General features: G+C 46.3%; 6 protein-coding genes across 6 annotated transcripts; 1 reads left to right on the forward strand and 5 right to left on the reverse strand.

Moving 5' to 3' along the window:
- Window positions 1–767: 767 nt before the first annotated feature.
- F5891DRAFT_1210404 (uncharacterized protein) lies at window positions 768–1,385 on the reverse strand (the record flags this gene model as incomplete). Its single annotated transcript, XM_041369170.1, has 4 exons — window positions 768–837; window positions 892–1,037; window positions 1,093–1,221; window positions 1,272–1,385. Coding segments are annotated over 4 exons (459 nt in total), but the record flags the coding sequence as incomplete, so codon positions are not given.
- Window positions 1,386–5,635: 4,250 nt separating this feature from the next.
- F5891DRAFT_1017829 (amidase signature domain-containing protein) lies at window positions 5,636–7,059 on the forward strand. The gene is made up of 4 exons (XM_041361016.1): window positions 5,636–5,945; window positions 5,999–6,491; window positions 6,543–6,727; window positions 6,781–7,059. The coding sequence occupies exons 1-4, from the start codon at window positions 5,693–5,695 to the stop codon at window positions 7,017–7,019; spliced, it is 1,170 nt and encodes a 389-aa protein (XP_041229254.1). The 5' UTR covers window positions 5,636–5,692; the 3' UTR covers window positions 7,020–7,059.
- Window positions 7,060–9,599: 2,540 nt separating this feature from the next.
- Window positions 9,600–11,055, reverse strand: F5891DRAFT_977776 (uncharacterized protein; the record flags this gene model as incomplete). The annotated part of the gene is made up of 6 exons (XM_041376735.1): window positions 9,600–9,926; window positions 10,010–10,362; window positions 10,482–10,550; window positions 10,758–10,830; window positions 10,928–10,952; window positions 10,991–11,055. 6 exons carry the CDS (start codon window positions 11,053–11,055, stop codon window positions 9,600–9,602), a joined length of 912 nt encoding a protein of 303 aa, XP_041229255.1.
- Window positions 11,056–16,035: 4,980 nt separating this feature from the next.
- On the reverse strand, window positions 16,036–16,850 carry F5891DRAFT_1185306 (uncharacterized protein; the record flags this gene model as incomplete). The annotated part of the gene is made up of 3 exons (XM_041366540.1): window positions 16,036–16,236; window positions 16,284–16,580; window positions 16,635–16,850. 3 exons carry the CDS (start codon window positions 16,848–16,850, stop codon window positions 16,036–16,038), a joined length of 714 nt encoding a protein of 237 aa, XP_041229256.1.
- Window positions 16,851–17,021: 171 nt separating this feature from the next.
- F5891DRAFT_946913 (uncharacterized protein) lies at window positions 17,022–17,300 on the reverse strand (the record flags this gene model as incomplete). Its single annotated transcript, XM_041374702.1, has 1 exon — window positions 17,022–17,300. A coding segment is annotated over one exon (279 nt), but the record flags the coding sequence as incomplete, so codon positions are not given.
- A 134-nt stretch (window positions 17,301–17,434) lies between these two features.
- On the reverse strand, window positions 17,435–18,106 carry F5891DRAFT_946969 (uncharacterized protein; the record flags this gene model as incomplete). The annotated part of the gene is made up of 1 exon (XM_041374707.1): window positions 17,435–18,106. A coding segment is annotated over one exon (672 nt), but the record flags the coding sequence as incomplete, so codon positions are not given.
- Window positions 18,107–23,521: the final 5,415 nt, after the last annotated feature.

Consider the following 23,521-nt stretch of genomic DNA (forward strand, 5'->3'; position numbering starts at 1 on the left):
AGACTGGGTTGCCAAGTTCCACTAAGTGTACAATTTGGATAACAAATGACACTCTCCTATCATCCTTTTCAATAATTATGATTTATGATCACAAGATATAAGGCAAGGGAGTTACTTTATTCCTCACAAACTCTGGATAAATGCCAGTGCTGGATACAGTCTTCGAAGACTAGGCTATTTCTGATTGAATTGCCTTTATTCCAATACTGTGGAGTGATGACAACATAGTGCCGTCCCTCAGCTGGCTGGTGAGGTTCTGTCATCAAATATAAGGCAAGTGAGATAATTTATTCTTTGTGAACTCTGGACAAATGCCAGCATCAGATACCGTCTTCAAATACTAGACTGTTTCTGATCAAGCTGCCTTTTGTCCAAAGCTGTGGAGCAATGACAACATAGTGTCATCCCTCAGCTGGTTGCTGAGGTTCAGTCATCATGTTACATCTTAGCTGGTCATGTTCAATGATCTTAGCTTGAGCAGAGTTTAGCTGCAGATCAGTTATCTTGCAGGGCATGCTCACATGGATCAGTATTGCATAGGAGACCATTGTGCTATATCATGAGAGCTTATTATTATTTAACAACAGGGTTTCAGGTATTTTGTCATTTCAGGTCATTTGAAGGTAATCACTTCAATGTGCTAGCTTGGTCTCAATAGTCACAAGATATTCGTATTAAGTATTACTTATATTTACTACATGAGGACACGAAAACTATGAAGAGACTCTATTTGAATCTGCTGCTTGTTTGGCCGCAAGGCGCTTGAGTCAGATTTTTGATAAGGCGCTGTTGGTGCTGACTGATCGCTTGGCAGCAGAGGAAGTAGGAAAAACTTGACTGGGTACATAGCAATATGAGCTTCAACGAAATGGTAAAGAAAGATAACCATACTGATTCCACCATGTCAGTAGCTCCTCAACCTCCTTCGATTCATCAGGATCCTCAAAAAGATCAAGAAGGCTATGATAAAAGGTCTCCGAGTCCGTAGTAGTGTCGGTCCGCGAGAACACCGAAGAGGAGCTTATAGCGAATCGAACCTTGAATTGCATGTATATTAAAACACTTAGCTATAAATACATGGAATCAACGAACCTGAGTTGCAACATAGGCAATGGAAGCGATGGTGATGGAATTCATCCCATGGAGGCGAGCATTTCTGGACCGCGTAGCTTTTGGTTCTTTGTCGACTGAACTTGGGGATGTGAAGATGTGTTTGTAGGCCTGGTATCAATAAATGTAGTGAAGAACTACGGAAAAATGTTTCCACTCACGCATACCAGCAAGCGGCTCCTAAGAAGCCCACACCACGGGTCTTCTGTGTCATATGTATGGTGGGTGAACAGAAAAATTGGCCATTGATCTCCACACACCGACAATTCACCGCTTCAGAGGTTCTCCCTTGTGGAATAGGTGCCATGGCAGTTGGATTACATTGCACTCGAGCTTCATTCTGACTGGGATGGTGTAGCGGTGTGGTGGGTCCGTCGCATTGTTGGGACGCTCAGTCTTTACACTGGCAGAATGGCAGTAATTATCGTAGACACATCAAAACTATGCGGAACGATCAAATGATTTCAATGTTATGTCGTCCCTACAATCAATCATCGCGAAGTTCAGATTAGGCAGCAGGTATCCAGAGGTGACTACTTGTGACCATCATGGTCGAGAAGTGCTTGTATTTGATAATATATTACCTTGGATACATCACCATTATGAATAATGATTATTTAGTGCCAATATTACACATATTTTACAACTATTTATGTGCACCTGCAGGGAGCAACGAAGATTCACCCAACGCAACCACATGGTCCGCTTAAACCAAATGAAATACCAGTGGGACCTTGGCAATCAATCACTTGTGATTTGATAGTGGATTTGCCTAAAAGCGAAGGGTTCGACTCTATTTTTGTTGTCGTTGATCGATATACGAAACAAACGCACATCATGCCTACGAAAAAGGAAGTTGACGCTCGAGGAATCGCGAAACTTTTCTTAGATAATGTATGGAAACACCATGGAACTCCGAAACAGGTGATATCGGACAGAGGAACACAATTTGTCTCCAAGTTTATGGGACAAATGTCGAAATGCCTAGGCATAAAATGGAACATGTCGATGGCTTATCATCCTCAGACAGACGGACAAACAGAGAGAATCAATCAAGAAGTAGAGCAATATCTGAGAATGTTCACGTCTTACCGCCAAAATGATTGGGTAGACTGGCTTCCGATAGCAGAATTCGCTCACAACAACTCTGTCACTGTAACGGGTCATAGTCCATTCAAAGTACTCTACAGATATGATCCAGAGTTTACTTTTTCACCAATTTCCAACTCTAAAGTACCTGCAGCTGATGAACGAGTGGATGTAATGAAGGAGGCGAAGGAAGACGCAGAAAGTATGCTGCGAATGGTGAATGAGCGAATGAAGAGATTCTACGATAAAGGAGTAAAAGACGCACCACAATTCAAGAAAGGAGATTTGGTCAGGCTTAATGCCAAAAATATCCGTCAGAAAAGACCAAATAAGAAACTCTCCGATCGACGACTTGGTCCGTTTGAAGTGCTAGAGAAGACGGGTGATGTAAATTACCGCCTGAAACTTCCAGCAAAATATCAGATTCATCCGGTATTCCATGTAGAATTACTCACTCCGCATTCCCCCTCGACCTTAGTCCAAAGACTTCCACATCATCGTCCACCGCCAGAGATCTTATCAGAAGGCGATTCTGAATGGACAGTACGAAAAGTCCTAGACTCGAGACTGCACAGATCAAAACTCCAATACCTAGTAGAATGGGAAGGATATCCGATAGAAGAAGCGACATGGGAACCTGAGGAAAATCTTGAGAATGCACGGTTGAAAGTTCAAGAATTTCACCGGCAAAATCCGAAGGCATTGAATCCCCGCAAAATAAACAAATCGGTGTTCGAAACCCAAGAGTTTTTGGAATGGCGCAAGAAGTTTATTCGTCCTAGTTTCATTCGCGATGACGCTCATCCTAGAGAGGGGGTAATGTCACGAGTTCCAAATACAAACCATTATTCATTCCTTAATTCTAAGTCCTTTAAGCGCCCAGTCACAGCGCCTGTTCCTAAGAATGTGTTTACTGTTGAAGAAGTTCCTATTATTGCGTCTATTGTAGAATTACCAGAGTTACGTGATCTATCGGACAAAGCCGAAGATGTTGATGTCATGCCTCGCGATACTCTTGGAATGTTCCAGAGTCTTACTGCGGCTGCGGCACATGTTATGACATCATAGTTATATATAGAATCATATGATACCTTTAAATATTCTGATTGGTTAGTTAGTTCATACTCAGTTTCGATCTCAGTTTCAATATGTGTATATAGGTAGCTCATCGTAGTCAGTAGTTCTTTAGTTCAAACCTCTTGTGTCTCCAAGTGAGCAATACCAAGACGTACCTGCTGCCTACCTCCTCTGTGTGATTATTCTGTTGTTTGAGTCCTAGTCTCTGCCCAGCGTTAATTCGTTATTGGGTTGTGACACAGAGTACATTTGCCTTTCGGATGCAGCGAGAGAGGCAACATGGCTCCGAAACTTGCATAAAGAACTGGGGAATGAGCAAAATGGTCCCACATTGATCTATGGGGACAATATAAGTGCATTAGCTATTGCTCAGAATCCGCAGTATCACAAACAGACGAAGCATTTTGACATAAAGCATCACTATATTTGGAGCCAAGTACACAAGAAATGAATCAGTGTAGTCTACAAGCCCACAGCACAAATGACAGCCGATATTTTTACCAAAGCACTACCTAAACCCAGCCATGAGAGACATAGAACTCAACTGGGTATGTGATCCTCAGTCTGAGGGGGAGTGTTGAGGTATATGAGCCATCCATGTACCATCCTGAGGACACGTCAGATAAAGACTAGCGGAGAGGAAAGTCAGAGCTTAAGTAATGTGGCAGGTAGTTCAAGTATATATATAACCACTGGAGTGTTCCGAAATAATCAGACCACTCTGAACACCCTATCCATGTAATGCTCATAATCCTGAAAAAGATATATTGACTGAGTGAAAATTAAATAGGATATATATTGAGTACATTAGTTTATCATTCTATTGCAACTATGTGAAGCTACTGTAGTTTTATTTATGTAGTAAATAGAATGATAGTGTTGCAGTGATAATTGACTAGACTGACTTGATAGAATTTTCGCATTTTGGTCATGTGACAGTTCATGCATGTATTGCTATTATTAAGGAGGTATATGAACGGTCCCGTGGCTAAGTGGTTATCATGCTACACCTCTAATCGCTCTGGTCTTGGGTTCAGTTCCTGCCAAATGCAGATTATATTGTGTGAAATAACATCACCTGATGTGACCTGTAACTCAGGATGGTGACATGTCTTTTGACCTTTGTGCTCGAAAATCCATAAGCTCACAAGGAGTACAGTAGTTTGCTGATGTAGTCTACAATCGTTCACTCAAGTTTGCCTTCAATAAAGTACTATTCTGAATTTTCATACTTTTTTTTGGCGTGTTTTTGGGGCGACACACAATAGTTTTTGGGGCGACACAATTTCCTTTTTCGGGGTGTCACACAAATTCAATTTCGGGGGGGGCACACTTTTTATTTCGGGGGGGCACAAATAATATTTGTGCAGATTCAGCAGCATACTAGTACGCCAGGATAAGCATCATGATTTTGAATGGACTAGCAACGAGTTAGCCTGTGTCCAAGCTCTATAACAGCGCACTGTCTGTGGAGACTCATCGATCATCAATGTCGCAGCTTAAATGCTTTCATCGTGAAATGTTCTCACGATCCTCTCAACTCAAGGACCCGTGACAACCGAAAAGACAGTCATTCCTTTACCCAGGATTCATATTTGGATCATCATGACTGTCGGGTGTCCGTGGATGTGACTACCTAAGTTATCTTTGACCATTTTCCGAAAACAGCGAACCTAGTACACTCGTGACGTACGTCACATGAGAGTGGGGAATTTTGACGTAGTCACTCGACTTGTCCGTGGATATATAAGCTAGGCTGGTCCCGAGCCTACGAACCTAGTAGGTCTTGCTCTTATCTTTCCTCTACTCGAATCTGATGACTTTCAAGGCGTCCGGTGTCGCTTTGCCTGATCTTTACGAGGCTTCAATCGTGGAACTTCAAGATGGTCTAGTCAAAGGACACTTCACTAGTGTTCAACTTGTCAAGGTAGACTCTTACTGCTCCAGTACGTATCAGATGCAGCGTCTAATCAATCACAGGCCTACTTGAACAGAATCGAGGAAGTAAACTTGAAGGGTCCTGCATTACATGCAGTCATCGAGACTAATCCAATGGCTTTATCACAAGCTGCGGCCCTTGACAATGAACGGAAAGACAAAGGCAGCCGCGGGCCATTGCACGGAATACCATTATTGTTGAAAGATAACATTGCTACGCTGCACGAAGAAGGTGAGATTTGGTGTTATATATGTACATGCAGTATTAATCAATCGATATTTGGATAAGGAATGAACACGACTGCAGGTACATTCTATGCTTCTGCCTGCCATTTTGTAGATCACAGCTTTTGGGGGTATCCTAGGTTCCTACGCACTGCTGGGTTCTGTTGTTCCTCGAGATGCATTTGCTGCTGCACAATTACGTGAAGCTGGGGCTATATTTATAGGAAAATCAAACCTCTCTGAGTGGTCCGGTATGAGGGGCGAGTGGGGACTTCTAAAGGGACAGGTTCCCGGTGGCTTGTCGGAGCGTGGGGGACAAACTTTTTCCCCCTACTACCCGAATGCACATCCGTCTGGTTCGAGCTCCGGAAGTGGTGTTGCGATGGCCATTGGTCTCGCAGCTGGTTCGCTTGGCTCAGAAACTCATGGCTCTATTGTCTCTCCAAGTAGCAGGCACAATGTTGTGGGCATCAAGCCCACCATCGGGCTGGTATCTCGCTCAGGCGGTGAAGTTTTTAGTGGTAGCCTTCCTGATTCCCTGACTGATTATGAACGCCAGTAATACCTATCTCATCTCATCAAGATACTCTTGGCCCGATGTGTCGTTCTGTCACTGACGCCGCGCTATTGTTGAATTTCATGGCTGGGCCTGATCCTCGAGATGAAGTTACTTTACGTCAGCCCGGACTAGTCCCAGACTACATGAAAGCGCTCGACAAAAACGCCCTTAAAGGTGCTCGTCTTGGAGTGCCTCGTTCCTTCATCCGTAATACCAAGGTCATCCAGGAGACCTTCAACTCATCTCTTGATGTCTTTCGAGCTTTGGGCGCGGAAATCGTTGATCCTGCGGATTTCCCGGATACAGAAGAACTATTGACATCGAAGGCGGAGAAGCGGGTAGTGGACGTGGACTTCAAATTTGATCTTAACAAATACCTATCAGAACTTGTCGACGTTCCGACAGGCGTCAAGACTCTCGCTGCATTGATAGAATTCAGCGAGAAACGTGCGGACCTCAATCTTCCACCACCATTTTACAATGATCAATCGCAGTATGTCGGCTCAAATCTCATACGTGACATGCTTTTAGCCAGGATATCTAGATTCAAGCAATCGGAAGCCTCTCAAGCTGATGATGCTTACTTTTCAGCACTAGCCGAAAATTTCGACTTGGGTCGCACGAGAGGAATTGATGCCACTCTGGCCCAGTTCAATCTCGATGCTATAATTCTACCAACCGAAAATGCATCGACACCCACGGCAATCGCAGGGTATCCGTTGATTTCAGGTTGGTACTTCTTACTGTGATCTTAACCCTACTCAAATTCATCTAATATTTAGTGCCCCTCGGATTCCAGCCAGATGACGTCGAGTTACTTCCTGTGACGCCATCGTCAGTTTATACGCAAGCCCCGGGACTTCCTTTTGGAATTGTTTTTATGGGAACCGCGTATAGCGAGTTCAAGCTCATCGGCTATGCGTATGCATTTGAGCAGGCTACCCATGTGAGACTTCAGAGAAGGGCCTATGATGATGCGATTCCTAGAACCCAATTAACGGATGTTATGTCCCAGCTGTGAACGTGACTTTAACATTATACACTGCCATACAATACTGATGTTTGAGCTTCAGTGAGTCTAATAATAGACTCACTCACTCAAGTCATGTATTCAACTTGAAGGTTTTTGCAATTGAGATATCTCTCTATCCTAAGATTGTTATTGCTCGAGCAGCAGTAAATTTGTTTAGAAGCAAACACTTCAACCAAATTTCCGCAACAAACTACTTACGTGTGGTAAGAAGATGGTTTGTTTTTTATGAATCTGACACTGAACACTATTTTATGCAGACCTACCCACCTGAAACCCACCTTCAAAACATATGTCGTTTTGCGATACCAGCAGACCTCAAATTTGACTCGACTATCCCTGGTATTTTTTGCGAGGCAGAAGAACAGGACCCCATAGGTGGGGAGACCTGGTCCTGATCGATGCCCGGACAGGGGGACCACGCGTCCCATATATCCAGAAGTCATAGAAGAGTTCTAGACAGGTAACATACAATTTCAAACTGTTGCTGTATGCAGCTTGTAAGCCCCTTTCCCTGTTGGATGAACATGTTCCAGACACTAGCTAGTGCTGCTGTGGTCCGGTTTGGTCCGGTTCAGAGGGTCCTGGACAAGAACCAAGAACCGGACCATCCAAGAACCTTACTATGGTCTGGTTCTGGCTGACACCTGAACCATGGACCGAACCACAGGGGAACCAGACCAAAAGTCTGGTTCGAACCATGGTTCAGAACCGGACCACAGCAGCACTAACACTAGCTGCTTTGTAGTTCTCACAAGGTGCTTCCTACATCTTTTGCGCACCCGACAAACAAGTCAGGGCCATGGAGATGAGCCTCAGAACTCGAACAATCTATGTACTACTCTTCCAACAGCCTCCCCTGTAGAAGATGCCAACAAGTGGTCCAGTGCGATTCACATGAGTGGCATAATTTCAATTATCGACCTCTTCCACAAAATGGGTTCATGGAATACGTTGTTGCCCTTGCTTGATGGGTCTCGCATGCTAGCTGGTAAAAATAAAATCAAATGCACTCTTGACGCACGACTTGAGGCGACTGTCCTCACAACTTTTCCATTGAGTGAGGCATTCAGACTTTAAACACTCTCTTATCACTTGCACAGGTGATATTTCCCCTCCTTGTCATTCTGTCAACCACCCCTTCATACAACATTGTTTTCTCGACAACCACCGCAACACCACTTGCGAAACTCAAAGCAAACAAATCAGTGTTCGGATAACAAGTCTGCCCCCCACACCCTGAGATCTGATCATCCATGGGGAAGTAGAATAGGTCTTGCAGCCCACATGTAATTTTGCTACTGTGGCAAACATGTCTCGAGAAACAACAGGACTCGGCAATACATAGGAACCTACTAGAACGGTGGCACAAAGATCTTGGGATGTACCTGCAGTACATCAGGAAATCAACCTGGAATTGATATGACCAGGTAGAGCTGACAAATGAAACCCATTATGATACATCTAGCTTTAGAATTATACATTATTATCTTTGCTCAACATGTGTATGAAAAAATATATGATTATGCCAAGGATATATAATCTTGATACATGTCTTGCAAGTATGCAACAAATATATGAGAGAATGTATAGCTATGACTGGGGCATCTCATTTTGATGTGCCTTTTACAAGTATCAAGCAAGTATATGAAAGAATATATGACTGTGTCGGGGTCACATAATCTTGATACAAGTCTTGCAAGTATGCAGCAAATATGCGAGAGAATGTATAGCTATGACTGGGGGATCTCATTTTGATGTGCCTTTTACAAGTATCAAGCAAGTATATGAAAGAATATATGACTGTGTTGGGGTCACATAATCTTGATATGCATTTTGCAAATATGCAACAAATATACTAGAGAATGTATAGCTATGACAGGGGCATCTCATTTTGACTTGCCTTTTAATATACAAAAATTGTCTCAAATCGTTAAAATACTCTAAAATACTCCAAGTCCCTTTGCGGATGGGCGAGAATTTGTCAAAGTCTACAAAAATTCAAAAAATGCAGGAAATTTGATTATATTGTTCAAAGCAGTGCACATAGGATAGAACAAATCACAGGACAACAAAATGGCAATGATACAAAGTACCTCTGCTATCGGTATGTATTAATATCCACCTGGGTAAACCCTGGGTGTCGGAAACCTCACCTGCACCCACACCCGCATGGAGGGTATGGGTTTTTGTACAACGAGCTCGCACTCCTACCCGCACCCATGCAGGGTTTCCCCGCAGGTAATAGTACATATAAATATTAAACTAGCAATTCTAAAAATATGAAAAAACGATCCTACACTCACCAACTGCAAACAGTGGGCAACGATCAGCATGGCTCGAACTCGAAGGATGATTGACACAACTCACAGGTTGCAAACAGTGGGCGACAACTTCAATCAGCATGGCTCGAGCTCAAAGGAGGACCAATACACTCACAGACTGGGATGACAAGTCACAAGGTGCTCTAATCCTTCTCCTTCTCTCTCCCTTCTGCTCTTTCCATCCTCCTCGTCCTCCCAACTTCTCTCCAGTCCTCTCGCTGTCCCACAATTCATTGAGTCCATGCGATCACATCACTTCGTCGTTGGCACTTGCCAGTGTATCATTGGGTTGAACGCTCAGAGATGGCGTGTGCTGGCGATGGATGGGGGGTGCGAGTGGTATGGGTGTTGCTAGTGGCACGCAAACATGCGCTGATGGTGTGGGGCACATTGAGATGGATGCGGTTGTGAATGGCGAAGTGAGGGCTGTGGTTGATGGTGGCAGCATGGGCTGCATAGTCCAAGCTAACCGAGGTGCGAGTGATGGTGATGGTGGTGTGAATGATGGGTGTGCCAGAATAAGCGCCGGTGATGTGGCGTGCGTGAATGGCGCGCCCGTGGTACTGAGTACTTCCTGCCAGTTGGAATGTGTGCAGAGAGTCGCACTGGGTTTGGTGTCACTGGTAGGTGCGCGCTGGCATGTGTCTGTGGGCTCACTGTGTCCTGCAAACTGTTTCCTGCAAACTGTTTCCTGCTTCCAACTTCCCCATTTCTTCCTGCCTTCTGTCCATTCGTCCACTTCCTCTTCCCAACTGCTCCATTTTCCTTCTCCTTGCTCCCATTCGTCAACGTCTGAGTCGTGTCAGCACTTGTTGGCGTGTACCGGACGTGTGTGCTTGGCACTGGGGCTTGCTGGAAGTGGGTGGGCATGGTGGGCGCTGGTCTTGGTGGCGGTTGTGGCTGAGGTGTATGCGCGAGAGGTACAGCGTCCGCTGTGGCTAATGTGGGAGGTGCAGCGATTACTGCCAGATGTGAAGGTGCTGGTGTGATGTGAGCGGAAATGTGTGGTTCTGAGTGTGAAATGGAACATTGTAAAATGAATACTTGTCAAGGCTGAAATTTTCAAAAACGGAGAAAACTCAGAATGCAAGTGCGGCGAAAGGCAATCAAACCAAACGAAGCGACTTACTTAGTAGAATGTGTGCATAAACGAGCCAAATTGTATTAAAGTCGAGAGGCAAAACAATTAACACTGATACTGTAGACATAAGGGACGAGAGACTGAGTTGAAATCTGAGAGAACGAGAGAACACAAGAAAAAACCAAGCAGACAAGCAGAGTAGGTGAATCACGAGCTCTCACTCTAGTCACCAGATGGAGAGAGGGCCACACTGGTAGTAGTCAAATAAAAATCATTGAAAAAATAAAACTGGAGGAACTGATGTGTTAATGGGTCCAAAATGACCTTTTACCCTGCCAACGTCCTCTTCAAAGACCTTGTGCCAAAACTGAGTCATTGCCGAAGGTGCCACATGGAACTTGTGTGAAGACGAGCATTTCAGGGAATGAATATATACTATTTAAGAATCAGCTCTTTCCTTTGTACTTTAACTTATACCAAAATCAATAACATACCTGAGAGCTATGGGTCAGCTGAATACTGTAAGTGACTTAGTGTTTTGTGTTGGCGTTACTCACTGTTTCATCTTAGCGTCTTTCTTGAATCCCAAACTTGAAGCAGAGGGGCAAGCAAGTACAAACATATCAGCAGGTGGTGATTAGTTTTTGATATGTATGGTGTGTACTACTAATAGTCCATAGTTTAATTTTTATTAACTCGATGTGCGCGATCTAGTGTGAGGATGAGGGAGGGGGAAGATGTGGAAGGTGAGGGGGCAATAGGTGAGGAGGCGATAGGCAAGGAGACAATAGGCAAGGAGACGATGGGAGAAGATGATAAATAACAAAGTATTGCGAGGATCGTGCACAGCGGGAGGTAGGAGCATGGAATTGAGACATCTAGGAATAATTTTGAGTTCGTTAGTAACACGTCCAGCTTGTAAGGACACATGACTAATGTGGCTTTATCAAGCACAACAACTCTGTCGTCTTTCACCAATGCACAAGACAGACTGAGCAGAGATCTCTCCCCAATGCTGAGATTTCCTCCCTCTCAATAGTACTGTCAAGGTCATAGCAGTTGGTGGGAGCTTGCTCACTCCCGATGCCATCACTAGAAGATGACAGTTTCGAGGTGGTACTAGAATCAAGCAGACAAGATCGATGCAGTGCATCCCATAGCACCGCGTCACTGTGTTGGGAGAATGGATCCAGGTTGGAGTGTATGGTCCCTGGGGATCATTTAGCACTTCACACAAGAGCACGTAGATCTATGATACTAACCGCTAAATAGAAGGGGCTATCGAGTTCGTACGTTAGTCCTGTGTTAGATCATACAGGGAAACTTACCAAGGCATATATTGACTCATGTGACTTATGGATAAGATGGCAGGAGAAAATAGCTGGCGAGGAATTGAGGATGTGCCAGCAAGAGGGGATTTTGTAGCCAGTGGTTGGATGTGCAATCTAGAGGGCACATTCTCTGGATCATGCACACTTTCACTCCTGGAAAGACCACCCATAAGCACATACTACAGTGACCTATCTCCGTATAATACGAGGGAACGGACGTGCATAATATCCCATATGATACGGGCCAGCGGACCATGGGCCCATGATAAAAATATTCTCGACTATGATGGATGGGCCGGGAGGCAAATTATTCCCAATGGAGGCGGGTGGGCCCATGCAGGGAATATATAGAGTAGATGAGTTGGCCGATGTAAATGAATATTAGGTAGACGGGTGGGCCGAGGTAGCTGGATATTATGCAGATGGGTGTATTAAGGTAGATGTGTATGAGATAGATGGGTATGTACTTGTTATCACATTCACGGGTGGGCCCAGACACATATTAAATTAGACGGGTGGGCCGAGGGTATTATAAAATATTGTATTATATGGGTGGGCCCAGACGCATATTAATTAGACCGGTGGGCCGAGGGTGTTGTATGGGATGTTGTATTAGACCGGTGGGCCGAGGGTGGTATACAATATAGATGGGTGGGCCCATGTGTATCATAATTGTAGACATGATGGAGCTGAGGTAGTTGTACATCAACCAAATCAGAGGAGGTAATAAATCAAAGTTACCAAGTTCCCGGAGCATCAGGTGATCTCCTGACATGGCAGTGCGAAGCTTGTGTTGCCCAACGAGACGCCAAGTTCCAGCCACCAGAATTTGAGTCAACTGTACCGAGTTCCGAGTTCCGGGACCCGGAACTCACCACATAAGTTGGTTAATACTTTTTGATGGTGCACAGGTTGTCTTGCAGAATGTGGAATCCGGGGTGCGAAGCTTGTGTTGCCCTATGAGAAGCCAAGTTCTGACCACCAGAATTGGAGTCAACTGTACCAAGTTCCAAGTTCCTCCGGGACCCGGAACTCAACACATAATTTAGTTAATACTTTCCGTGTTAAATGGCCAACCGAAGTTGAGATGTTTCTGAAGAGAGCAGCAGGTGCTCTCTTGACATGGCCTCTGATGGTGCTTAGGTTGTCTTGCAGAATGTGGAATCCGCGGTGCAAAGCTTGTGTTGCCCTACGAGAAGCCAAGTTCCAACCACCAAAATGTGAGTCAACCGTACTCAGAGGAGGTAATAAATCAAAGTTACCGAGTTCCCGGAGCAGCAGGTGATCTCCTGATATGGCTGTGCGAAGCTTGTGTTGCCCTATGAGACTCCAAATTCCGACCACCCAAATATGGGTCAACCGTACCGACCTCCGAGTTCCGGGACCCGGGAGTCGACAAATGAATATCTGATGACCAGCGAGTCAACCTTACTCAGAGGAGGTAATAAATCACAGTTACCGAGTTCCCGGAGCAGCAGGTGATCTCCTGATATGGCAGTACGAAGCTTGTGTTGCCCTATGAGACACCAAATTCCGACCACCCAAATATGGGTCAACCGTACCGACTTCCGAGTACCGGGACCCGGGAGTCGACAAATGAATATCTGATGACCAGCACACTTCCAATCAGGTAGTATTTCATTGAGCAATGGATAATAATACATCTTTGACAGCAGCCAAAATTATCCATGGCTCCCTTATCTGATCCTCTCTATCTCCACCCCCTATAACACCAAAGTCCGGACATCCAGCATTCAGCGTCTGATTTCCCAAGATTAACATCCAGCATGAACGGTTCTTCCCCTTCCCCTCCTGATAGCATAAACATCTGGCGCACTTGGGCCCTGACTGTGACTTATGAAGCAGGGGAATATACTGAACAGAAATTCAAGGCAGAGAAGACTGGAGGAGGCCCAGTCATACCTTCCCCCAACCTAGACACTGATCTGGTGATGGCGTGCGATCGCTTGGCTGATGTACTCATAAAGGCATCTAAAAATCCCAGTGGGTCTTCCTGCAGATTCGGAAAATTCTATTTATCATTCAAATTCCTGCATGACAGTTCAGATGCAGATGGATATTGCAAGATATAGCAAATTGATCTCCCCGAAGGACACCGGGCATAATGAACATAAAGAGGCGAGGTTGCTTGAGAGGTGTCCTCCTGGCCATGAAGGCAAAAGGTTGGTCGATGAACCTGCAATAATTCTTGATGCATCCGGTGCCATCATTGCATGGTATCTCCCAGACGCCCTGACAGACACCACCCAGGTGTGTAATATACATTGTTACTCAATGGATATCGAATATTAATGGAACCTACAGAAGGAAATCAGGGAGGCCACCTATTTGCTCTCTCCAAGCCTCGAAAAAAGTGTAAGGGCTGATGGCAATTGGCGAACTAATCAAAGGTTGTTCAACCGGGGCTCGGAAGATGTTGGAGCAACTCCCAGATGCATCAATCTATCTCTGGCATGGTTTCAACAGGGACACGAGGTAGGATCTGATGAGATGGTGATTCCGGCAGTCATACTTATCAATCCCAAAGAATGTGTCCGATCCGGAGGTATCTGCATCATTGAAGGGACCTTCCTGCAAGAATATCCTCAAAGCCATTGCAAGGCCAGCAGCCATCGCGTCCGCGGCACTCAGAGTCATGCATCCTGAGCAGTACTGGGCAGGGTTGAGAACCTTGTCAAACCTTGGAAATATAGCAGTAAGCAAGGATCTGCCACAGATGCCAGAGGCCCTGCAGTACTGGGCATCCGTGTTTAACACCCTCTCCATTATTTCCAATTGGGAAACCCCCCATCATCGAGACCACATGTCCATTGCTGAATGCTTCGACATTCTCACCACCGTGGGGGACTATTCTAATGCTCGGATGACAATGCCAAACCTTCAGCTGGAGTTCAAGTACAATTCCGGCTGTATGATTGCGTTTTCCGGAAAGATTGTGAGACATGGAGTGTATGATGTGGAAGGGGATCAGATTGCTTGGGCATGGTATATGAGGGATGCTGTTCATATTTATGCTGGTGTTCCATCATGTGGATGGGCTAGTGTGGATGGTCCATACAGCGTGTGAAAGATCAAACAAAGAGCAAGCATTGTGACCTATATACATTCCAACAAATGAATACCATGTACCAATTGTGATCTGGACCTCAATACTCAATTTTGAGCATTTCCCAAGTGATATGTGGGACTAAATAATTTGGATGCAAGCCTCGGTATTCGATAATTGGAACTCGGGACTTGACATATGGGAGTCCTGAGTGCCAGGGTACTTAGTCCCGACATCCGGACCTCAGCACGTGATATTTGAGACTGGGGGAAGATGTATAAATACGCTCAAATTAACATTTGTTATTGCCATACACATTTAACAAAACCCTGAACCCCGACATTGTGGACTCCGGACTTGACACTGTTCTGAATACCGAGTTCCGGACGCCCAGGTCCCGAGTCCTGAATTTCGGAGGTCGGGGTTCGGAGACCCGGAGCTCGGCAACTGTGTTGGGTGTCAGGGTATCCAGACCATTGGAGATAGCATGTGTCAGTATTTTGCGTTTCATGGTTTATGTTGGGTGAATATGGAATCGGGGATCAGGGACTCGGTATTCAGAACAGTGTCAAGTCCCAGGTCACGAGCTCCGAGTCCCGAGTCCCGAACCCCGAGTCCCGAGTCCCGAGTCCCGAATTTCGGAAGTCGGGGTTCGGCGACCCGGAGCTCGGCAACTGCTGGGTGTGGGTTTCGGGACTTGGGACTCGGAGCTCATGACCTGGGACTCAACACTGTTCTGAATACCGAGTCCCTGACACCTGATTCCATAATCACGAAACATAAACCATGAAACTTAAAATACTGACAAATGCTATCTCCAATGCTCCGAGTACCCTGACACCCAACACAGTTGCCGAGCTCCGGGTTGCCGAACCCCGACTTCCGAAATTCGGGACTCGGGACTCGGGGTTCGGTACTCGGTACTCGGAGCTTGTGACCTGGGACTTGACACTGTTCTGAATACCGAGTCCCTGATCCCCGATTCCATATTCACACAACATAAACCATGAAACGCAAAATACTGACACATGCTATCTCCAATGGTCTGGATACCCTGACACCCAACACAGTTGCCGAGCTCCGGGTCTCCGAGCCCCGACTTCTGAAATTCGGGACTCGGGACCTGGGCGTCCGGGACTCGAATGTGAGATTTTTGAATGCATAGAATATGTTACATCTTGTATACAATGAAGAGTGAATGGGACTACACTCCTTTGCCTTTCCTCAATTTCTCTAACATGTCAGTGTACATCTTCACCTCTCCCATCTTAGCTTCGATGCCCTGATCTTGCTCCTCCAGCAATGCTTCCATGCGTTCTTTGATGAATCTCAGTCCCATGAGTGGTGGAGTCGAAGTGTTTTTCAACTTCTCTGGAAGTACCAAAGCATCATCCTCAACATTAAGCTGAAACAGATAAGTCATCAATCAAGGTAATTCAGCTGACATCTTACCGCCCAATACTGGTAGTGAGAGACGCAGGAAGCCATTATTTCATCCCACTGCCATGGTTGATCAGGGATTGTGGTGTTTCCCATCCACCATGGACATGTATATGCGAACACAATCCGGGACGGATGTCCTGCAATTGGCTCATCATGAAATGAAAGGAGGTGGAATGAAAAGACGTCGTCCGGAACAGTGTTCCAGGTCAGCATGGGATACAACTTAAGGATATAAGCGACAGGGACCAGAAGAACCGACACGATATTCTGTGAAGTGGAGTACTGCAGGAGTGGTGTGACAAATGTCTGCTCAAATTCTTAGCATTGACCAACAAAGTCATCAGGGCAGTGGTGACATACATTCATCTCCCATTGCAGCCCGGCTTTAAAATACTTGATCTGGTCAGCAGATAGACCATTGTTGGCAGCTTCTGTCCGATATTGAGAGATGATTGCACAGATGCGCGATCCAGCCATTGCCAATGTGCAGGAAATAGTTGCAAGGCTCAGCTTCAGAGGTCGGTAATGGCTTCTGGGATTCAGAGTGCCAGAAGTGGATGCATGAGATGCAGACATGGCTAATACAGGACTATGGCGCTGGCAATACAAGTGAAAGATGGTCAAGATGTGAAGATAAGAATCACTGATGGATGGATACGAAATTCAAACTCCGACATGGGCTGACCCGGACAATTCCCGGGCGTCAATTATGTATGTGGAAAAAGGGACTTCATGAGAAAACAATGTTCATTCATCTCCAGCCTCTATCAACACATTTTGTAGGTCTTGAAAAGCTGCCTGCGCATCCTGTGCCAGCAATGAATACATGTGGGATTGCCTTCCGGCGTAGCATCCGTGACCCGGAAGTCGTTTCTCCAATGATTCCTGCATGTGCTCGCCCCATATGGTTGTTTTCCACAAAAAGAACTTACATGTCCAATCCATCTCGAATGTGACCAATAGCATTTCTTCCCTCCATCGATCCCATAGTGCCTTTGCCCTCAGCCAATGGACTCGGTAAACTTGGCATGGGTCCAGTCAGGTAACCGCGGGATATGACATGCAAGCGGGAACTCACATTCTTCATTCCACGATTGATCAGGACCCCCGAGGTCGACTTCAACAGACCAAAACCAAGCCAAAGATTCATTTCGTTGACCTCAGGCATTTGGGTCGCCCACTGCAGTGCTGATTTTGAGTTGCTCGCGAAGCAGGGGTTTGTATTTCTGAAGCTGGTCTTGCCCCGGCTCAAGTCTCATCATTTGCTTCCTTGTCTTTGTATATATGCTGGCATGGAGGGAGACTGCCTGCTGCACCGATGTCACCTGGGACCAAGCTCGAGTTTTCAGGGCCTGGGAATTGGCCTGCCTAACGGTTGTTCGGAACAGGATGGCCTTGTTGCAAAGGTAAATGCGGAGATTGTGAAGGGCATCATTGGCCTGCCCTTCACGAAGCGACATCTCCAGGGGAATCAGATCCTCTGCCATGCATCGTCTGCATCTATCAACCCCCAGGTTTGATGGCAATGGGATTACAGTTAGCTCGGGAGAGTTTGTCCATGTGTGAGATGTCTCTATGAAATCCGCCGGGTCATCATCGAGATCATCTAGAATGTCTACGTCCAAGTCTTCAGGTTCATCATCTGCATCAAATCCCTCCCCGAGATGTGTTAGAGCAGACCGAGCAAATCCATCTATCTGGCCTTGGAGCCGATCTCTTTGACGGGCAATGTCTAATCTCTGTGTCTCGGTGGATCTTCTTCCGATCCTTCGGACCTCGATGAGCAATGCAATCTGAGCCTCTTCAATTGCTAACCCTGTTGATATCCATGTCGCCACAGATCTGCGAGAGGGTGCTGCATTGCGGGCGTTACCCTCCTCTAACAATCTAAGCTCGATCTCCTTTTTGCTAGGTGCTGAGTGCAATATTAATTCAGTCCTTGACGGAGACAATGGAACTCAACGTACCCTTTTTGATATTGATCTCATATTCATCCATGGCTGAAGGATCATTCAATCTGCTTGACTGAGCTATCCTCTCCCTGGCTAACCATTCTGTCTTGAAATGTAAGGGTGCTGCTTCATCGAGTCTGTCGAATGCCTTTCCACTTTCTAAGATACCATTCCTAGCCAGTTTGTATTTCCAGCATAGAGTCCTTTTCATGCGAATCATCTTGCAGAAATTGGAGTCATTCATCTGATAATCAAGGCATTCCTTTCGGTGGGGAGATGACATTCCCCGAGCAGCAGGGGAGATCAAATTGAGCCGTGCCCATAGCGTCTCCATGATCTCTCCATCGATCCGACCAATGCCTTCAATAAAGTTAGAAGCATATCGGACATAGCAGCTGTCCTGATGGCCATGAACGTGCCACAACCCAATTCCGGGAATGATGGTTAGTTGTGGTGCCATTTCTAGAAATTGACTTCGATCCACCCGAACCCAAAAGTGTTTGTTGTATTGACAATTAATATCATAGAAGGTGACAGCCCTGGTGATGCCTTCCATGTTGTGCCGGGAAGCCTCGCAAAGGGCATAGTCCATGTTCATTTGTCTGCAAGTGACCCATGGTTAACTCGTGAATGGGGAATGGTGGATGTGGCTTGCCTTTCGCCTTTCTGAAAATCCACCATGGAGTGAGGGACAAAGCAACCATGTCTGGCACAGGCAACTCCCCTGATACCGGTGGACTCCAGCTTGTGCCGAGCAGCATTAGCTTGATTTACTGCCCGGTGATTGTTGCAGCTTGATTTTTCCACTGTGTCAGCAGCCTCTGCCAGGTGCATTTTATACCTGTCCTTTCCTACCATGAATCCAAGCCCATCGGACAGCCAAACTTCATTGAATGGCTTAATGGGATGCAGATGTTCGGCTTTGAAATTTCCGTCCATCACAAATGACCGGGTGTATTTCCAGCTTGGATCCCTAGTATTATTATGGAGGCCACATAGGTTGAGAATAGGACTCACTCATCAAGAGATTCATCCTCTGACAACAGCACATTAATCCCAGGCTGAGGACATGCCGGGCAAAATAATGCAAGTTCTCCTGTGCTCGGGTTATCAGAACGATGGCCAAAGCCATGCCATTTCATTGTCTTCAACTGCCTCCACTGTCGAGCGACCCTCATGAGCTCTCTGTATTGGTCCTTGCAATGTGCTTTGTCAATATGATGTCCAGTAGATCATGAGGGTAAGGCATTACCGGAACAAGGTGTGGAAACATGCTGGAGGTCATTCGCCGGAGCTTGCTGTAATAGTTCATCGCCGAGGTGCCGCATTCAAGGCTGTCAAGTAGAAAATCATTGAGCACTCTGAAGGTGAACACAGTCTTTGGCCTGTTAAAAGATGCAGGGAAAAATCCGTGTCGAAACATTTGAATGTCCGGACTCATGGCATTCGGACATTCACAGCATCGAACCTCCAGGCGATGAACTCTGGACTTGTCCACGATGACCATGGTGTTTTCCTTTGGCTGGAACTCGGGTCCGGACACAAATGGCAGATCTTCAGGCTCGAGCAGGTCTTCGGGTTCATCTTCTTCAAACAAATTCCACCGATCGGTGACCGCCGGACATTGTTTGCCATCATGGCCAAGGTATATAATGAGTCCCACATGAGCTAGACAACTCCGCTCGAAGAATCGCCCATTCCATTGACTGATCCAGTGGAAAGGATTGCTACAATGTTGACTCCTGCAACAGCCCGTGCAATAAAGTGGCTCGCCAAGACAATCTTGACATTTGTACACCCCATCCTGTTGGCAGATGATGCATCTCCTGTCTTCGGGTGGAGCTTCTCGATCGAGGAGGTGATGTAGATATGATTCCTGCCTTGGCAGCCATTGCCTGAGGTAGTCATTTTGACTCTGTATTTTGAATGCTTAGCCATAGTTTGAATGACACTCCAACATTGTACATGAACTTGCCATGGTTTTTGGGAGTTGCAAAGGCTCAAATGAGCCTTGGTCCTGCTCGTAAGTATTGTCAGGAAAGTATTCCCAAGGAGGCGGTGCCTCAACAGGCTGAATTGTTGGTGATTCCAGGGGAGAGTTAGGCATGGACCTGTAGGCATGTCGCCTCATGCTTGCAAGTGGGACCTTGACCCAAGTCTTCCTACCTTTGCTGCCCCTTGCTTCCACCCTGTGAGATTTTTGCACTGGGGTGCATCTACCTATCTTCATCTTGTTTATTAATGTTGCAAGCAAGGCATCAGCTCAGGTGTAATGAATTGTTATTGCAATATGATGCGGTGCAGTCCTGTTGGCTTATTACAAATTCATTTCCATTAATGGTTCAGGGTCCAATATGGGCCGATTAACCTATCATTAGGCTTTGCTCAAAGTTCAACTTCGCACAATTCATTAATACTTTCACCTTGAAAATCCTTAGCCATTTCTGCATTCTGATTCACTATGGCAAGAACAGGTCATTCCACCAACACGACTTCCGGAAGACACAGGATGCGTCAACCACAGTCTCAGAAGCTCACGGACAAGGAGATTTTGGAGTTGAAGAACTACCTTCCTGAGTGGACTGCTGCCAAAAGGAGTGAGAAGCGAGCGATTTTCACTGCCATAGCAAGGGCGGCCAGGTTGTTTGCTCCGAAGTTGGACCAAAAACAATGGAAAAAGAGGAAGCAGGTGAGGCTTCTTTGTTGCGTTGAAAAACTAAATTTTTAACGTCACATTCTTTCATCAACTCTTAGGTGTACAAGACTTGGTTGTTCAACAACAAGAAAAAGAAGGAAAGGAAGGACATGATCAAGTATGGGAGGAAATGGACTCCCAGGATGGTGGTCTACCAGCAAAAACGCGAAGAGGTGCTGAAGAGGATTGAGGACGAGTCCGGGGTAAAGCCAGGAGATCCTTGTATGTTCAAACATTATCAGGCGGCGGTGAAGAGAGTCATGGCTGAATTGGACGACGACGAGTTGGAGAAGGCTAAAGAAACAGCCGAAGAGTGGTCCAACAACTGTCCGCCTCCAGAGATACAAGCACAAGTCGCTCGTAAGAAGGGTCCGGCATATATGGAGCACTTTTCGAACGAGATGTGGAGGCAATGTGGGATGAGAGTGTTTGTGATGTCGGTGTAGAAACAACAATACTGAGAGGAACAAAGAAATGCTCCTGACTGTATCTAAAAAGTTGTAGGTCGTGCGTTGCCTAGTCTGCGATACTTGAGATGGCAAGTGCATTCGACCCTAAAGGGGAAGCAGGTGCAGCGGAGATCTAGAGGTACGCGCTTCAGCGAAGCGCGAGAAAGCGCAGGTGCGCGCAAGGTACGAAGGCGCGGGAACACGCGCGCGTATTAGCGCGAAGCGCGGGAAAGCGCGCGTGTGTCAGCGAAAATAAGAGAGACTAAACTTATGTGAAGATATAAGCAAGATAAAGGATGTGAGATGTGTTGTGCTAATGAATAGATTTCTACTGCGACTTTCTAAGTAGTAAGTACTAGGTAAAGTTGGGTGAAAAGTAAGGTAAATAATAGTATGTACTGCTGGCGCTTATATAGCGCGCCTAAGCGCGCTCATGCGGAGCCAAAGCGCTACCGAGTAGGTATGTAAAAATATATATGAGTGAGAAACTATGATAAAAATAAAGGTGGAACTATGCTAATAAAGGAAATGGAAATATACGCACTAGGGAGCTTGGTGGACAGTGGATGGATGCATCTGGATGGCTGGCGCTATAGGGCGCGCAAGCGCGGGAACGCGCGCGTGCGTATACATCGTGAAGCGCGGGAATGGTGCGTGCATGGCGCGCGTTGCGCGGGAAAGCTGCGCGTCATATAGGAATCACTGTGGATGGTACACAGAGTGATGCTGCGAGTTGGTGCTGTATACTCCCTAGTGTAAAGCGCCATATCACACTATGAGATGCACGAGTCTCTACATCGGCTTGGAAGAATGAAAAGGGCGAGGTGCTGTTCGGGATGTGAGTACATTTATCCATCGACGGAGATTTTTCGTCTCAAAATATTCATGCAGGCATGATGATAATGAGGCCTTAGGAGATGGGGACAGCTTCATGAAGATGAAGGACTGGGAGGACATTGAGCCAGTGTGGCAGGAGTACGCGCAGGAACAGTTCGGTGAGTGTGTGAACCATGTATACCAGATTGAACATATTGAGCATCACAATGATAGGCGCTGGGGCACGGGATGGAGGACGTCAGGTCAAGGGAGGTCGAAAACGAATTCGAAAACCAGCCTTCGAACTCGAAATGGACGGGGAGGGTATGCCACTCCTTCCGGACATCACTGACACCAAACTTGAGGAGAAGAAGGCCATAGTAAGGGCCTTTCTTACATCGCATTATCGTGAGTTTGTCGTCGCATCACCTGACAAATTGTTCAATGCATGGACAAAGGGATATGCTCTGGGAAGGACAAGGCGGTTGTGCCATGGAGTGCCATTGTACAAAGTCAGGATGACTTCGTGGCCCGGACGTATCTTCCGGCGGATGTTGACTTGAAGGAACCTTCGAAGCTGCAAATTTGGGACACCACTACCTTGCTCCAGTTTTGGCTCGCTCGGCAAGAAACAGGCGAAGGGCCCACATTTCTGTTCAAAGCATGGAAGAACAAAGATGGGGACATGGTACCATCTGTCATATCTGGCAACTCGCCCTCTCCTCAGACTCGTATAGTGAGAAGGCAACAGAGGGTTACCATCCGGAGGCCTCGGGAGTCATCGACAGAAGCCGAGAGTGATAAGGAGAGTGCCACTCATCATACAGAGCATAATGTGGATGATGACCTGGCTGATGGGAGACCTCCGCTGAAGAAGCCCAGGACGGGAGGTCCTACACCCAGAGGGCCGGCAGTCCCACATCCAATTCCAAAGCCTCGCCCGGCCAAGCCGGCCAAAAAAGGTGCATTACTGACATCACGATTGGGAGACCTCCTCGCTGGGTTAACTGACAACGCGACGGGCGAGGTTAGAGATGATGTCGAAATGGAAGAGAGTATCACACCGCCGGCACAGAAAAGGAGGAGGGGCACTCAAGTCACTGTTGAACCATCCATGAGGACGACCCGGAGTAAGTTGCAAATGCCAGTAGACAGTACACCTAGAGTAACCAGAGCACGGGGACGCACTTAATGTACATATATCTTCCTGCCCTCATGTGTAATGTCATAAGTGCTATTATGTATATGTCAAAGTACTAACAAACAAATTATAATTGCCAAATGCCAAATCTCGAGTACCAAGGCCCGAGTACCAAACCCTGAATACCGAAGCCT

The sequence above is a fragment of the Suillus fuscotomentosus genome (assembly GCF_016647785.1).
Source record: "Suillus fuscotomentosus strain FC203 chromosome Unknown F5891scaffold_12, whole genome shotgun sequence".
NCBI classification, from domain to species: Eukaryota; Fungi; Basidiomycota; class Agaricomycetes; order Boletales; family Suillaceae; genus Suillus; species Suillus fuscotomentosus.

Bases quoted from the DNA above. Each gene is read 5' to 3' on its own strand.
- F5891DRAFT_1017829 (XM_041361016.1), top strand. From the start codon at position 5,693: ATGAGGGGCGAGTGGGGACTTCTAAAGGGACAGGTTCCCGGTGGCTTG. The intron at 5,946-5,998 runs GTGAAGTTTTTA...TATGAACGCCAG, and splicing joins GCTGGTATCTCGCTCAGGCG to TAATACCTATCTCATCTCAT. The intron at 6,492-6,542 runs GTATGTCGGCTC...CAGGATATCTAG, and splicing joins TTTTACAATGATCAATCGCA to ATTCAAGCAATCGGAAGCCT.